The 17,260-nt window shown below is 44.6% G+C and overlaps 1 protein-coding gene across 1 annotated transcript in view; it reads right to left on the bottom strand.

The window, feature by feature from the left end:
* Positions 1–17,260, bottom strand: part of LOC111157053 (HECT, C2 and WW domain containing E3 ubiquitin protein ligase 1) — a 453,548-nt gene that overhangs the window by 236,449 nt on the left and 199,839 nt on the right. Inside the window, exons 2-3 of the mRNA XM_022518266.1 lie at positions 9,993–10,317; positions 1,520–1,627 (exon numbers count right to left, since the gene is read on the bottom strand). Coding sequence (XP_022373974.1) covers positions 1,520–1,627; positions 9,993–10,317 — 433 coding nt within the window. The remainder of the gene's footprint in view (positions 1–1,519; positions 1,628–9,992; positions 10,318–17,260) is intronic.

Below are 17,260 nucleotides of genomic sequence, written 5' to 3'. Positions count from 1 at the left end.
TGTGGGACGGGGAAGATACTGGCATGACTTGGGCAAAGGAGGGCATGCTGGGGAGGATGGGGAAGGGGGCTGAGGGAGGAGAGTGGGTCTTATTTGGTCTTGGCAGTAGGGCGGAGAAGTTTCAGTCCATGGAATCAGAAAACAGAGCCATGAGGCTTTTGGCCAGATGGTATCAGAGTTGAGTTCAAGGCATTTTGCCTGGTGTTAACATGCAAAATGGGTTAGGAGGAGGAAAGCTAGAGTCAGGGAGCTAAATATTAAGGAAAAGGAAATCTCTTGTTGGGAACTTCATTATGACTAAACCAAAGTCAAGGGCCCAACCACATCTCATAAAATCATTTCACCTCTACATCCGACAGTATCAAATCGCCTGTCTACACATTCTGCAGGTGCTAATGCAAAATAAGGGGGCATTTGTGTCATTTCTAGGAGAGATGCCATAAGCTTCTAATGGGCAGACACTAGACCTTTCATTTTCAAATCGCTCATCTTTGAAATATAGTAGGTCTTATGAAATGCTTACTGAGTGGATGAATGGAAATGAGAGTGAATAAAAATGGCAGCAAAACATAAGCATTGAAAGCATACAGTTTTTCTTGAACAACGAGCCCAATGATAACAGACAACTCTAGGTTCCTGGCCACATATGCTTTCCTCTGAGAACAGGACAGTTGGAACAAGGGAGTATCTCATCATTGCCTTTCAGAAGAGTTACACTGCCTGAATCCCGGCTATGAACGAGAAGGTGCAGGAAAGGATTTGCGCATTCAGCACTCTCCAGTACACAAGTGGGAAGGGAAGGACTTGGAGATAAGGGTAAACTGTGCATTCCTTCAGCTGGTAAACATAAGGCCCACAAGGCTATTTCTTCATGCAATGGGAAATGCATCAATATGGGGACCTATGAAAAGAATCCTTCTTTCACTGTAAGAGTGATTTTTTTCAAAGACAGAAAGTTTCGAAAATATCTTAGTAACATACATGATGACAAGTTTATAAACCCAGAAATGTCAGTAAATCAGGAATCAAGGAAACAGGTTGTTGGTAGTAATGGATCATCCGCGCCCTGGGGAACTGTGGCCAGAGTCAAAGGTCAGGGCAGCGCAAGGAACATCCCCAGCATGATGGGGCCATGAGCAGGGAGCCTTGAAGAACCTGCTCAAGTCAAGCCAAAACTGGATGATAAGATACAGCAGGGCAGCTACTGCAAGGTTAGCACCGGGAGGAGCCACAGCGTGAAAGGTAAGGGATTTAAGCCAAAAGGTCTTGAATGCAGAGGCCTATGAATGACTATGAGCCAAACTTCTCTTTGAAATGAAAAGGAACGGCCCCCTGGGCTGGTCTGGATGGCTGTTGCCCAACTAACCCAGAGCTTACTTCTTATTTTTAAGCATTTCATAAACCTATGACTCTCTTACATGGCACATTTCTAAGGGGAGGCAATGCAATGAACAACAACAAAAAAATTGCCACTGAACTCTGCTTTATCCTGAGCAACAAGAATAGGAAAAGTACTTACGTTCCACAAAGTAAGAGCTGGCATCAATCTTCCAGATGATCTGGCCCCGATGAGAACCATTGACTCCACGGTTTTTATAGTCCAGAAAGTTTTCTGACAAGACCTCATCTAAATGAATAGCAGAACAGAGAAATATATTAGCTTACAGCATATTTAGAACAAAAAAAGGATGAAAGAAAAAGAGCAAAGGATATGAAGGCCGAAGTACTTTTTCAGCCAACTCAGCTGAAGAAAAAGTACCTGGAATCAGAATCAGAAAGCTGGAAGTATCCTCAGATACTCTCTGAACCAACCCCTTTATAATGCAAGACTCCTCCCCACTCTGCAATACTCCTAAGCTCATCCAGCTGGTTCGTGAACACTTCCCAGAACACAAAATGATTGCTCCTGTGGCGATCCATTTCACTTTTGAGCAGCACTTCCATGTGCGAAATCTGAGTATGAAAATCTCCCTAAAACTTTCAGTAGCTGGTCTCTATGGGGGTCTGTGAATGAGCCATAAGGAAAACATCCAATCACACTTCCTCTTGGGTCCCAATCATCACAGGCTCCAACCAATAGCATTTCTTCTCCAGCCTGAATACCATCATCCTGTAATACCTGGGACTCGTCCACGGATGTGTCCATCCGTCCTTCACGCACTCATACATTCATCTATTCATTCAACAGATACTTATTGAGCTCCAACCGTCTGTCATGCTGGGGAATATGTAGGAGCCACAGTTGGGCAAAACCAAGATGGTCCTTTTTGAACTAAAGTTTACAAGCAACTGAGGATACAGACTTGAAACACCAAGTAGAGAAATAAAGGTATTATTATAATTTGTGATAGGGGATAGGAAGGAAAAGATCAGGGTGCTCTGATGGGAAATTTCAAGGAGGGAGGAGGGAGGAGGGAGGCCAACAGGGGTTCAGGGAAGTACTGAGGGATAAAGAAGCCACAAGGGCAGAGATGAGGGTGGTGTGTGGAGGGCAAAGAGAGAGGTCCTGATGCGGTGTCCAGGGCTCAAGCTCAGGGAGAGCCTCCTGCCTGGTAGCACTGAGAGGAGCTTGTGGGGAGACGATGTACTTTTTCTTTCCTGCTATTTCTCTGCTCAGTACAGTGCAACAGTCAATACCCTTCCTACAGCCGGTGTCCAGAGAGGAACACAGCATTCCTGGAGAGGACAGATCTCTGAAGACCCGGCTGACTTCCTCCTCTCTGGCTCTAGACCTCATGTTTTCGGTGCAGACTAAGACAGAGATATGAATTTTACTTTGATCATCCGTGGTGCCCTTGGCGGTTTCCTCTTCACCAGAATGTAACCACTTAAGCTGGATGGATCTGAGGCTGTAGGGAAACCGTACTTGAGAATCCAAATCTACCACAGTGATGGGAGGAATAAAGAGAACTCAGGGGCTCCTCTACAGAAAGCAGCTAGGTCATGGTTATCCTTTTTGCAACTAGGATATCCTGAGGTTCACATCCTGTATCTGAATGGACTGGAGAACAGGCTAGAATGATGGCAGGGCTTGTAGCTACAGGACCCAGCTCTCAAGGCCCTTTGTGCCGTGTACCAATGGCATCACCTGCAAAGTTGCGGGGGACGGGGCGGTGGAGTCCTAATAACTAGGACCTCCTAGTGGAGGATTAAATGAGATAGCTGGTCAATGTGCTTGTGACCTGTCATGCTGATTGCACATTTTGGCTATCTCTTCTTTGGCAAAGATGATTGGGCAAAGCAACACTACCTCTGCTTCATTAGTAACAAGAACTCTTTGTATCCCTTGGGAAAATCACTTGGTTGCAACACTTGCCGGTCTTAATATTCACAGTGTGTGCTCACATCCCTGGTTAGGTTACTAAGATGATTGCATAATATGTCTTTTAGAGTAATTGCCTCCTTTCTGCAAAAAAGGTGTAATATTTTCCTAGCTCCCTGGGTCTTCAGTACAGATACAACGAGTCTCACATCCAGATAGAGATTTGCCTCATTATGGCAATTCTCTAAGGAGAGGTATTTACTTGAATCTATCCACTCTGATCACCAGAATATTCATTTAAACAGTTACAATCAGATGTCCACATAACTAATACCTAGAAGGGAGGTGTTCATTCATGCATTAGTCAATGGTGTAAGATTTCCTCCTCTTCAGGCAACATTCTAAACTGTGGGGACACACTGGCAAGTGAGATATGGTCTATGTTCCCAGAAAGTTTCTAACAGATTTGGGGATTTATTCAAGAAAACAGACAATGTCACTAGATTACAGTAAGTATAAGAATGAGTTAAATATCAAGAAAGCCCAGGGCCACAAATGAGAAAAGGATGGGCTGAGTAGGGGGGGAAGAGTCAGAAAAGACTGAACTAGGATGGCAAAATAAAGAGAACAAGATCCATGTGGTTGTACAGGTTTAAACATGACACATTTGGGAGGGAGACAAACCAAAAGAGACTCTTAATGTCACAAAACAAACTGAGGGTGGCCAGGGAGAGGGATATTGGGAGAGGGTGGTGAGGTTATGAACATTGGGGAGGGTATGTGCTATGGTGAGTGCTGTGAAGTGTGTAAACCTGGCGATTCACAGACCTGTACCCCTGGAGCTAATAATACATTATATGTTTATTAAAAAATTTAAAAATTAAAAAAAAAAGAGGGGCGCCTGGGTGGCTCAGTGGTTTAAGCTGCTGCCTTCGGCTCAGGTCATGATCTCAGGGTCCTGGGATCGAGTCCCACACATCCGGCTCTCTGCTCAGTAGGGAGCCTGCTTCCCTCCCTCTCTCTGCCTGCCTCTCTGTCTACTTGTGATCTCTCTCTCTGTCAAATAAATAAATAAAATCTTTAAAAAAAAAAAAGAAAATAAATAAATATTTGTTGAATTGCATGAAAACACTAAAAAAAAAAAAGGACACATTTTAAGAGACCGTCAACTGCTCCTAATAAATAGCCCATTCTCTTGCACTGACAATACTTCATAACAGATACCACACCAGAAAACAGAACAGTCTATATTCTTGTCTGGCCCATCTGTGCTGAGAGGTCAGCTCCTTCCCCAAGGGCATTTATGGCCAATTTTTAGAAAAGTTACTGGTCTTTGCTTGGAAATCCAAATGTACTGTGGGGGTCAGATGCAGAAAAATAGAATCGGTCCAGATAGTTCATGCAGAAGGGGATTTAATGCAGAGAATTAGGTTTTGGAGACATGGATGCTAGGCCGGGCCTCTGAGAACAGCCCCAGAATAACAGAAAAACTCCAAGGCCCAGCTCCTGCCTCGCTCACAGAAGCCTTGTGGGAACTGCTAAGTTCCTCACAGAGCAGCTGCAGCCCATGAGCTGAGAATTCAAAGCAAAGAGTAGCACAAGGAACACAGCAGGGGGCTGCTGCCCTACTAGACCTCGACCAGCCCAGGGCCCAATGAGTACCCGCCACCTTGAAGAGAGGGAGCAGGCATAAGGCATCCTGGTGGAAAGCTGAATTTCTCAGCCACCAGCTAACCAGTAGGGGGATCCCCAAAGCTCAGGTCCTCCTTCCCCATCTTGCTTAAGTGCACCTGACAAGGGGACCAGCGTGCATCTGAAGATGGCTGCACAGGAGTCAGAGACATTTAAGGTGCTGGGACCAGATTCTGCACTAGAAGGCGGCAGTGGAGAAGAGAAGAGGCCTGAAATGGATGGTGGGAGCCCAGCCAGGCCCTTTGCCACCCTGAGGACTGGCAGCCCCTAGACCCTACGTCCCAAAGTTTTTTTTCCCATATTCTTTGTCATGGTGGAAGTCTTTTTTGGGAGCAATGTTTGTGTGGTTACAGGGAAATTTACAGCCCCTTGAGGAAGGAAGGGTAGGCTACTTTAGTAGGTATGTGATTTTACGTATCTTATTTAATCCCTCGGTGTCTTTCCTTCCTCACTACAACCTGGGTATATTATCAATGCCTGCCCCAAAAGTCTGTTGTGAAGACTGAATGAATAATACAGGGAGTGGTCTTAGATCAGTGTCAGACATCACCAGTGAGGAGACACTTCTGTTTACAGTCTGGGCTAACAATAGGGCTCTCTATGGCAAAGCTCTATGATGCACATGCAAAACCATTAATAATAACCTGAAACATTAGCTTAGGCCAGTGCTGTTTAAAGTTTTGTCATTACTCATTTTGTACAGAACACATAGAGATGCATTAAGTTTCTCAAAAAGAGATTATATTTGCTGAATGATATTTATTTCTTCTGGCGTGTAGACTCCTACTCCCTATTCCAGTCTATAATAGAGAAAAGATCTTTACAGGTTGTTTAAAATTTGTATTAGAAAGTTCTAGTGAAGTTTACTGAAACAGCACACATGGGAAAAATGAAATGTACTGCTCTTGCTTTGTCTTCAAAATGAAAGCATAGGAGCTATGCTTTCTATACCCTAATCTGTAATAGAAAAGACTACTGCTGCTGAGAGTGGCATGGACAAGGAAGCACAGAATCAGATAGAAAGGACAACTGATCCACTACATCTAAGCCCAACAAAGAAAATGCAACCTGGCTTCCACTTCTCAGAGGAACTCGCGCCTTCTGATAATCGAATGGGGGCAGAAACACCCTTGATTGAGAACGTCTGGTCTCTGATTAAAAGTACTCATCATAAGGACAATAAGAAAAATGTAATTTTTAGATTGATAGATCAATCTAATGGAAAGAAGAAAAGAAACAAAAAGAAAACGCAGTAGATAAGAAATATGAAGAAATGATAAAAATAAATCTTCATGTAACAGTTAAGACAATAACGGAAAAGTGCTGTTCTGGCCAGTTAAAATCCAGAGACTCTTAGATCAGAATATAAAAGCATACACAAATGCTACATTTAAAGAAAAGATGAAGTCTGAAAATAAAGTAAAAGATTAAGCAAATATGAAGCAGAAGGAAACTGAGAGACTAATCTTAAATAGTTTAAAAAAAAAGAATTCAAGGCAAAGAGTAGCACAAGGAACACAGACAGCTCTGTAATAATAAACTAAGAAATGGTAGTAGAAAAAAGATATGAAACATTTATGTAGCGGGTAATTCACAGCAACATATACAGAGCATAGAATCTACAGAAGTGAAGGTAGAGATAGATAAATTAAGATTAAAATTTATACATTTTTTACTAACAATTTTGACACACTGCATTCCAAAATCAGAAGAGACAAAAAATCAGAATATACCTGATTAAACTTTCCACATATTAAATACACAGGAGAGAGAGAGAAAAGTCCTTGGTTTGCAAGGCGCCCTGTGAACTGAAACTTGAATGTATCAGAATCGTGTCCTTGCTCTGCAAAGTTCTTGGAAACTGCTACCATTGTTACCTCAGCTGCTATGGAACTGGGCAAAATGAGGATACAGCCTCAGGACAAAGCTTGGGAATTAAGGTAATTTGCTATCCCACACCCAGAGACTAGAGCTCCCTGACAAGGTAGATCAAGACATGAAGTATCGATCAACAGGCATTAAATGTGCATTAAATGTCTCACCAGTTCAGTTCAGTAATTCTAGAAGAAAGTCCTGTTTTCTCCTCTATTTTGGATAGGAAACCTCGAGCTCTGATGATGGTACCTGGCTGGGGCCATACATTCTGGCCAGCCACAGGACAGGATTCTAAACAAGGTCATGCTGTCACTGAAACCATGTGATCTTTCCCCATTCTGTGTCACTAGGAGAGAGAATCCTTCATTACACTGTATCAAGCTCACGAACCACTCCCTAAAGGACGGCAGCTAAATGGGATTTCACCGATGATGATAATAACAGGGATGCTCCTGTTACTGACCCCGACTCCACTGCATTCCTGGCTAAGGACAGCACTGGGATCAGTGGGAAGGCCACACATCCCCCTCCACATCCAGGGGTCTCACTCTCTCCCCAGTCATGTTTGCCTGGGGAGCCTGAAGGTCAGAGCTGAAAGCATCCCAAACCTGGCCTCCCATGGGCATTTCGGTTTTCCTTGGATATAGAACGGCCCCCATTGGATACTGCACCAGGATGTGCTGAGATGTTCCTATGGGCAGCATGGGGTCTGAGACCAGGCCAGGCAGCTCTGTGGCCTTGAGAGCCACTGCACTGGCCTCACTTCCATGGCGAAATGACAGATTAAATTAAATCATCACCTCTAAAGTGTTAGGTCTACATCAATGATCTGATCTTTGGCAAGGCACTGCGAATGTGACAGATACGTTACTAAGGACCTACAAATTATGAACTCTTAAAACTCCCAGATAATTTTGGATTTGGAAATTATTTCTGAAATGCTATGTTGCCTAAAGTGTTGGCGTTCTGCATTAAATAACTTCACAGTTATATATATGCAGCTACTATGAGGAGAACAAACTGTCAAGTTAAGATTCTAAGATGATGAGCTGTGTTTACTTTTGTCTTAGTCAAAATGTCATGTTAACACCGGATCTGATTCATTCGCAGAGTTTCACGACATTCGATGCTGCTGACCACTCCTTCCTTCCTCCGCCACCTTCTCTTGACTTCTGTGACGTGGTCTCCTAGTTTGATCCTAAGTCTCCACCCCTCCTCTACCTCCTTTGTGGGTGCGTCCGCTGCCCCTGTCTCTGACAGAGGCTTTCTGGTGCTCTTTTCTACACAATCCACGGTGACCTCATCAACTCTTGGGGGGCCCATTACCTGAAGCCTCTACCCCCAGCCCGGATTTAGGGCTGAGCTCCAGATCCAGCCATTCCTTCACTTTGGATGAATGTCCTTGGGTGTCACACCTTCCCCCATCACGTGCTCCTCCTCCAACGGTTCCCTGGCTGGGGAATGAATGGCACTGCACGAGGGTACAGCTTTAAAGAGTTGCTTCAGAAACAGATCTGTGGTCAAAAATCTAATTGCCTAAGTTGCTAAACAAGTAACATCCATAATGAATGAATGAAGGTAGGGACGGATGGGAGGGAGACTATGGAAAGACTGAAAGGTACAGATAGGCTACCCAAAGCAGCTAATGCTTAACTTTGGTGAACTAAAGCCAAGTAGAATTATGGGCTCGGGCTGCCAAATTGAGGGTTTTTGTGAAAGAAGCTAGAAATCTGGATTTCACTGTGAAATCTCTACACTTTACAGTGTTGGTAACTCATCAAATTTAAAATAATATGGACTAAAAATATGCTTGGGGGGCTCTTATTTTACAAGCTCTGTTGTAGTCTGATGGTATCCAAACAATTTTACTCAAGAACTATTCTGAAGCAAATTACATTTTACCTAAGTCCAATTGATCTAGTAACCACTGTTTGCATACAAATTTCAAAAATTACATTTCTCCATCTTTATAACAAAGAGTCTATTGTAAATACGCCAGCCAAGCAGATTTCTAAACCTTTAAGAGAGCTAAAAATATTTCCCTGATAGCTAGTCAGTTAAATAAGATCCCCTTTATTTTATCAGAAAAACAGGTCGTAAAATACTCATAAAATCCACTGGTTTCTGTGATACTTCATGATATTAAATTGGGCATTTTGTGTCCGAATGTGTAGTTTGTTTTTTTTTAAGATTTTATTTATCTACTTGACAGAGACACAGCGAGAGAAGGAACACAATCAGGGGAAGTGGAAGAGGGAGATGCAGACTCCTCGCCAAGCAGGGAGCCTGATGCGTGGCTGGATCCCAGGACCCGGGGATCATAACCTGAGCCGAAGGCTGACGCTTAACGACTCAGTCACTTGGGCGCCCCTGAATGTGTAAATTGCTCCACACACAAACTGATAGCAGAAGGCCTGGCCTCCCGAGTTTGATGCCTGACTCTAGAGACCACCACGAGCCCCCCACCCCACCCCCGCAGCAACCACAACTTTGCTTCGTAAATGCACTGATTTCCAGCACATCCGATTCTATCAGGAACAAAAGATTAAATCCATGTTTCAGGTGAGTTCAAATTTGTGAGATCTGCTGACTTGTGCATTCTCCTCTCAGCTACCACTCTGTTCCTCAGCCTGCCGTGTGCTCGCTCTCACTGTACATCGAATCCAGTGACATCTTTTGAATACAAAGCAGTAAGAACATGGAAAGAGCAGGTGAGAAGAGGTGCCCCACTATGCTGGAAACAGTGAAATTCCCTCCACGGAGATGGGAGCACATCGCTCGTGTGTATGGTGTTGCTTTGGTCTTAGGAACATACGGACTTGACAAGAGGCTTGTAATGCTAACTTGTTCATAAGTAGAAGAGCTTCTACACTTGCCAATGGTAATGACGTTTGTGTCCAAGCACTCCCAGCCCTTCCATCTTAGGATTTTCTTCCACTGAATGGAGGTAGCAAGAGAAGCCTCAGTACCTGGTCTGCAGTGTGTTAGAATCTGGTGTGTATGTGACACAGGTGACTGCAAGTTGTGGGAGTCTGTGACATATGAAAGCATACGTAAAAGGGCACCGTGAACCACACACTTGCTGAACAGCCAAACCACGGTGTCCAGACCCTTCTGTCTGCAGCACACTGCGGGCTGGTCCTGCTAAGTGCATCTGACTCACCGATGAGATACATGCCAATCCAGTCTCCAGCGTCCACTTCCTCCTTGATGTCCCAGTGGATCACCAGGTCCTGCGAGTGCCCTATGGAGTAGTAGGAGCTGCTGACCATGAGCGTGGAGCGGCTGTCCGAGGTGACCAGGTCGGTGTCACTGGTGGAGCGGGGGATGGTGACGGTGCCATGGGGGCCATTCCTGATGGCCATGCTGTGGAACTGGCCAGGGTTGTAGCTGTGACGGAGCGGCTCCTTGCACCGGCGTCGATTCTGGGAGGTTCTGGATGGAGACGCCATGGCGGCCAGGCCTAAGAACCTGTTCTGGTACAGATTCTGTGGGGGCAAAGAGACAATGAGCGGGGGTGTGAGACCTGATCCCGTCTTCACAGGGAGATGAGCTGTGAGTGAGCAGCCCTCCGAGGAAGGTCTGAACTCCGGCTCGGGCTTCACACAGCAGAGACAGGAACAAGAATGCAAGCTCACCAAGGGGCTGGGCAGTGCCACGCTCGTCTGGGGACTGTCTCTCCCCTCACTCCCTCTAGCCCGGGGGTCTCAGAAGGCCCAGATGGCTAAGGCGGGGTGACCGCCCCAGACAAACAGCCATCTCTTGAGAAATCCAGCACCAATTCACTGAGAACAAGTTTTATCCTTCTTTAGGGTAGATCACAGTTATTATCACTGAACATTTTGGTGATCCCACCAGGATTCGACAGCCTACACACAGCCCAGAATCAGAGGTGGTCCCTGCATTACAACTCTCCCCATTACAACTCTATGCCTTACAGAATGTCCCCAGTCGTCCGGGATTTCTATTAAGGACCTCCATCCAATACCTAGGGATCTCCCAACACCGTAATTTTCGACAAAATCCAATCTCAGAGCACTAGGACTCCCTTGGAGCCAATGTTACTGTAGATACCATTGGATCAGATGAGGAAAAGGCAAGCTTTGTACTGTTCATAACACTGAGCACTTCATATGAGCTGAGTGGATACACAGTGATAATAGCTGGATTGTTCTGGATACAGATGGCTTTTAGAACATGGGGGAGGGGCGCCTGGGTGGCTCGGTCGGTTAAGTGACTGCCTCCGGCTCAGGTCATGATCCCAGGGTCCTGGGATGGAGCCCCACGTCGGGCTCCCCACTCAGTGGGAGTCTGCTTCTCCCTCTCCTCCCTGCTTATGCTCTCTCTCCCTATTTCTGTTCTCTCTCTCTCAAATAAATAAAATTTTTTTTAAAAAAAGTCTTAAAACATGGGGGAGAAACATCATAGTGAACTTACTACACAAGAGACCCTTTTTCGAAACAAGGAAGGGTGATTCTGACTTAAAGTATATTAAAATAGGCATTTAAATGTATCATTTTGGCCATAAAACCTGGCTATAAAAGTACATGCTGGTCTACAAATAGGAACACTTTCATTTTTTTTTTTTAAGATTTAATTTACTTATTTGACAGACAGAGATCACAAGTAGGCAGAGAGGCAGGCAGAGTGAGAGGAGGAAGCAGGCTCCCTGCTGAGCAGAGATCCCCATGCGGGGCTCAATCCCAGGACCCTGGGATCATGACCTGAGCTGAAGGCAGAGGCTTTAACCCTCTGAGCCACTCAGGTGCCCCAGGAACACTTTATTTTCAAGGAGAGAAGATTAAGGGGGTGCCTGGGTGGCTGGGTCAGTCAAGCATCAGACTCTTGATTTCAGCTCAGGTCATGACCTCAGGGTGGTGAGATCAAGCCCTGAGTCAGACTCCACACCCAGTATGGAGCCTGCTTCAGGTTCTGTCTCTCCCTCTCCCTCTACCACTCCCTGCTCTTGCTCGCTTGCTCTTAAAAAAAAAAAAAAAAAAAAACCCAAAACAAAAACAAAACCCCCCAAAAGACAACAGAAGAGAAGATTAAGGCCTGAAAACGGGTTGAGTCATGCAGTTTCGATCCCAGGAGAATTACTTATTGCACACATCCATCAAACCAAGTTTCTGTTTACGGGTCACGAGGCCCAGGCCTCAGCTGCCGTCCCCTCTGCTCTTGAGATTACGTAAGTCTGTTCAGCAGTCACTCAGGCCTGTGCTTTTCCCATCCTCCAAGACCAGGGCCCTTGTAAAAAGTCCATTAACCTGATGAAGCACGCTGTTGGCATACTCCATCTCAGGCCTTAATGGCCATGTGGCAGGACTATCCGTTCCTTCTTTGAGTCTCTCATTAGGAATTCCTCAGGCCCCCCTGGTGGTAACCATGGCATTACTATAGGCAGAAAAGCCCAGACTTCAGAAAGCATCTCATCACACTACTGACACCATATGGTCTTTTTTTTTTTTTTTTTTTTTTTTTTGGTTTTGGGGTTTTTTTGTTTTGTTTTGTTTTGTTTAAATGCTTGTCATTGCAACAGTATGAAAATGGACAGACTGGTGTCACCTGGAAACCAGTCCTCCTCTTGGAAAGACAGGCAAAGCCCAGGAGCCCAGGCCATCCACGCACTCAGCAGGCCCCCTGGCTCTTCTGGGCAGTTCAGAGAGGACATCGCTAGCCTGCCCATGCTCCAGTGGGCTTTGCCCAGAGACCTCCAAAAAAGAAAGGCTGTGGCTAGAGCATGACATTTCTGCAGCTCATATATACTTTATGTGGACAAATAACATCTTATAGTATTATTATGGAGAATAAAAACAACTTGCAAGTAAGTAGTCAAGTTTATGATTACAGGTTAAACCAAAGCTGGTTCAGCACCTACCAAACTCCAACCTGCGTATCCCTAGACGTTTTACTTCATCTTCCTGGTCCTCAGTTTCCTTATTTTAAATGGGCTGTTGTCAGAACTTACTGAGAGAACGCAAACCAAGCTCTTGGCATAACAGGCACTTAATAAATAAAAATCTACTAAAACACTACTGGTATTGCTTTACTAGAAAGCCTCACCGAAACATATGTCCTGGGCAATCGGCCGGGCTCACTCACTAGCCAAGGGTCCCTTCACATCATCCCCAGAGACCTCACACTTAATTCCTCCTGCAACCAAACCCCAGATTTTTTCCCAAGTCACGGCCCCGCAGTTACAAAACTGAAATGCCAAGCTTAAACAGTCTAGTGTATTTATAAATGTACCCTATATACCAATTTTTTGGAGGGGAATGCTCCCTTTATCTGTAAGGTCTGTGCTTGAATAGGATGTTTTTGTATTAACGTTGAGGCCGAGGGAATTTTATCAATGTAGTATCAGCCGGGGGCCTCACAAAAGATTATGGATTGCTTTTCTTTTGTTGAAGACATTTCTGCTGTGGTATTTTTATTAGACTTCCCTGGAAACCAGGCAACTCCCCTGAAACTCAAATTACACCAGAGCTCACTGTCCAGGTGGTGGGAACAAAGGCATAGAAGGAAACATTAGCCAAGGAAGACATTTGTCGGTAATTGAGTGGATTGGAGGAATGGCATTTGCCCAGAATAAGAAGGGGAGCTTCAAAGCTGCTCCTTGAACACCTCCCCCCGCCCCGCCCTCCCCACCCGTCTTTGTCCACACCCTTTCCATCTGTACTTGCAGGAATTCTATTTCTGCTTTAAGATTCTGCCCCAGCACCAATTCTGTTATAACCTCCCCTTGTACCCTCTTCCGATTCCCCAAAATGTGGGCCTCGGCTCTGCGATCCCGCAGGAATCCCCTTCCCCTGGAGAGACTCCTACTGAATTATTGCTAGCTGACCAGTTCACTCACATCCCTAAGCAGTGAAGACTTCAAGCCAGCGTTCCCTGCTCTTTATAGCCTCTGGAACTGGCATGACTCCTGGCACAAAAAAAAAAGTCCCTCGAAACTTCAGTTGATATGATTTATTCAATGATGTCCCTTCTTTTTGCAGAAGGGTTTAAGTGTGCTATTACAAATAGATAAAATATAGAAAGACGTAAGTTAGTAGACAGTGCAGAGAGAAGAGACAAAAAGTTACGTACAAAGGCTCACATAAAACTATATGCCATCACATCCCTAAACAGGTGTTCTTGCTAAAGACCCACGACAGCTGCCTCTCAACGCCACCGGTGGATAGTTGATTCCCAACATGTGTTCCTTTGTGGCTCCATTTTCCCCAGCCATTCACGTGTTCCAAGCTCACACTACAGACTCACCCAGCTGGAAGAAACAATTTAATCATTCTCTGTTCACATCTGAACTGTGGGAGAGAGAGGCTCTGTCCTGTTTTCAAATAACCCTGGATAAAAGACCACTCTCTTCCCAGAAAGGGATTGCACTGTTTACAACCTCAGCAATTCTTCCTAATCTCTAAAGCCAATCTCGTGGCACAGAGACCTGCCTTCTCCCTCCTCCCTACAAAGAGCAAGCAAGAGTGGCTTTCCTGTTATCTATGAGAAGGACGTCAACAAGTATCACTAGATTGTTTCCAGCTTTTTCTCCATTCCACCAAGCAATTCGAGTGTATTTTCCCTTTCCTTGGGGATGGGTAATTGACATGGATAAGAAACCAAAAAAATACTAGTAACAGTTTCAGCGACACTGTAATTTTCCAATTATTGGTTGTAATCTAGTTATGGGCTATTTTATGAGCTAGTTTTCAGGAAAGACTCCAATGAGTGAGTCACTGAAGACAATCTGATCACATTGTGACCTTCATAGGAAGTAAGATTCCATTTGCTGGCTTGTCTCCTGTTTGCTGCTGAGGATTCAACAACATGTTTTGTTTACTAATTTTGCTTTCCAACTTAAGTAACTCAAATTGTTAAAAACATTTTTAGTCAAATGACATGTTCCTGGATTTGAAAAAAAACTTGGAACAGGTCTCACATGTTTAATATTTTTTTTTAAGATTTTTATTTATTCATTTGACAGAGAGAGATCACAAGTAGGCAGAGAGGCAGGCAGAGAGAGAGAGGGGGAAGCAGGCTCCCTGCTGAGCAGAGAGCCCGATGCGGAGCTCGATCCCAGGACCCCGGGATCATGACCTGAGCCGAAGGCAGAGGCTTAACCCACTGAGCCACCCAGGCGCCCCTCACATGTTTAATATTTTAAGTTATTCTTATGCATTATAGTACAAAGCAAGACCAAAACATGTAAGGAGATGGAATCCTAAAACTGTCACTTCTAGGAAAGGGGTATGTTGTGGATTTTTTTTTTTTTTTTCAGAACACAGGAAAACAAAGATTCTGCTGCATCAATTTCTAACTGACAAAGTCATTAATAGCTGTTCTGTTTTGAAATATATAAAGCTATGAATACCATCTCAGAAATGAAAAGAAAGTGGACAAAAGCCACATCTGTAATAGAGAAAATGATTCTTAAAAAAATTGCCTCTACACTGTGAAATCAAAACAGTGAGTGAAAAACACAAGCCCTGAAGGAAACCTCACTAAAGTGTACAAGATGAGGTTATAGAAATGGGCATTAGGTAGCTGGGCGAAGAGCATAATAGTTTTGGAGTTCAGGAACAGATTTTATTTTGAGCAAGTAGATGCCTGAAACTTTTTTTATCTTACACTCAGCTTGGGTTATGCCATCAGGGCGGTAATGGAACTTAAAACAAAATTATATGTAAGTTTTCTCTTTTTACAACAGATTTGAGAAAATTTACAACAAAAGAAATGTACAAGGAACTAGGGAGATAAAGACTAGACAGAAAGCAGGAAGTAGCGGTATGAAAACAGCTAATAATTATGAACCTTCACTCTATGCAGGGGACTTCGGGCATCATCACATTAAAAACCGATCAAACATCACTACTCCCCTGTTGGTGAAAAACCCAGCTCAGAACTGTGGTTAATAAACATTCCCAAGGTCCTCTCGCAGCAGGAAATGGGGATTTGAGCCTGTTCTGTGTGACTGTGAGGGGGCACTTTCATCGCTCTTAAGCACTCTCCCCAAATTGTAACATGGGCAGACAGACTTGCAGAAATTGATTCAGATGGAGTATCTGATCTTCTTGACAGCCAAGAAGACATAAGAAAAGCATAGTTCTAGGGTGCGTGGGCAGCTCAGACAGGTAAGTGTCTGCCTTTCCCTCAGGTCATGATCCCAGAGCCCGAGCCTGGCATCGGGCTCCCTGCTCAGCGGGAACTCTGTTTCTCCCTCAGATAAATAAATACAATTAAAAAAAGAAAAGGAACGCACAGTTCTCATGATCAGAATATTTGAATTTTTTCTCCCTCCACATTCTTAATAAAATGCTTCATTTAGACTTTCTCCAGAGAACACACCATGATGCGGTGAATGTTCTTTAAAACACATTTTGTAAAAATTACCAACGGTGGCAGATTCTTGCACAAGTTTTTGACCAAAGTTGAGGTTATAATATAATATAGTCTATCTGGGGCTGTGCATGGCTGTGTTTTTCTGACCACATTCAAAAGCCCCCTTGGCTTATTCTACAGTACCTCCTGCCCCCAACCTCCTGCTCCCGACTGAGCGCCTGTTCTCAACCTCACATCTCTCTCTCTCTGACTTTGAAACAGATAAACAGGAGTTTGGAGACTTCTTCTATCTGCAACTTTCTTATTTCTTAGCAGTGCTGCTCTACTAAGAAGCAGGTGCCAAGATAGCACGGGCCTTGCCCGGCCCTCGTGGGCCTGCATTTCCATGGTGAGAACGTAGTGGGTACTCAGTAGATGTTTTGTTGGATTGGGGTGCACCTGCCTCTGGTCCCAGAGCCATGTCATGAGCTCTGCTGCTCATGACCCTTCTGGGAAGGAACTGGGAAGGAACCCTTCCCAGTGCCTATCTTGCCCAAAGCACAAGGCTTGTTGTCCAGAATCCTCCATTACCAGATCCTGAATGACACTGGTCAGAAGTAAGAGGAGGGATGAGAGGAGATCCCACTCTGTGTCTCACCTCCTAAGATCCGATTCCTGCCTGTAGGTTTGCACATCTACTTGGGAACAGCAGTGGCGGAGTGAGGTCATGGGACAGAGGTGGCCGAGACCCGCCAGATGGCCAAGCCCTTCTGCGGAGGAAAGTGGGAGGCGGCTGCAGTGTTACCATCTCTAGCCAACTCTTCAGCTCCTCACACCTGTCTCTGAAACTGTGTCTCAAAACTGTGTTTTTAGCCTTGAACCATGTGTTGAAAAAGCTGTTTTGTGCTGGCCATTGTGCAGAAGAATATCACAAAATTATATAAACTAAATTGTGTGGGTTCCTTTTCTTTGAAGAAGAAATAGAATCCCACACATTGCCGACAGGAAGGGAACATTAGATGGAGGAAATTTTAATAAGCAAATCAAACCAAGTCAGGGACTATCCACATAGGAAGTCATGATTTAACAGACAAGGGACCTGTTAAAATGACAGTC

The sequence above is a fragment of the Enhydra lutris genome, unplaced genomic scaffold, assembly GCF_002288905.1.
Source record: "Enhydra lutris kenyoni isolate GAN:26980312 unplaced genomic scaffold, ASM228890v2 scaffoldscaffold51, whole genome shotgun sequence".
NCBI classification, from domain to species: Eukaryota; Metazoa; Chordata; class Mammalia; order Carnivora; family Mustelidae; genus Enhydra; species Enhydra lutris.
The sequence above is the reverse complement of the archived record's forward strand: the minus strand, read 5'-3'. Positions and strand labels throughout refer to the sequence as shown.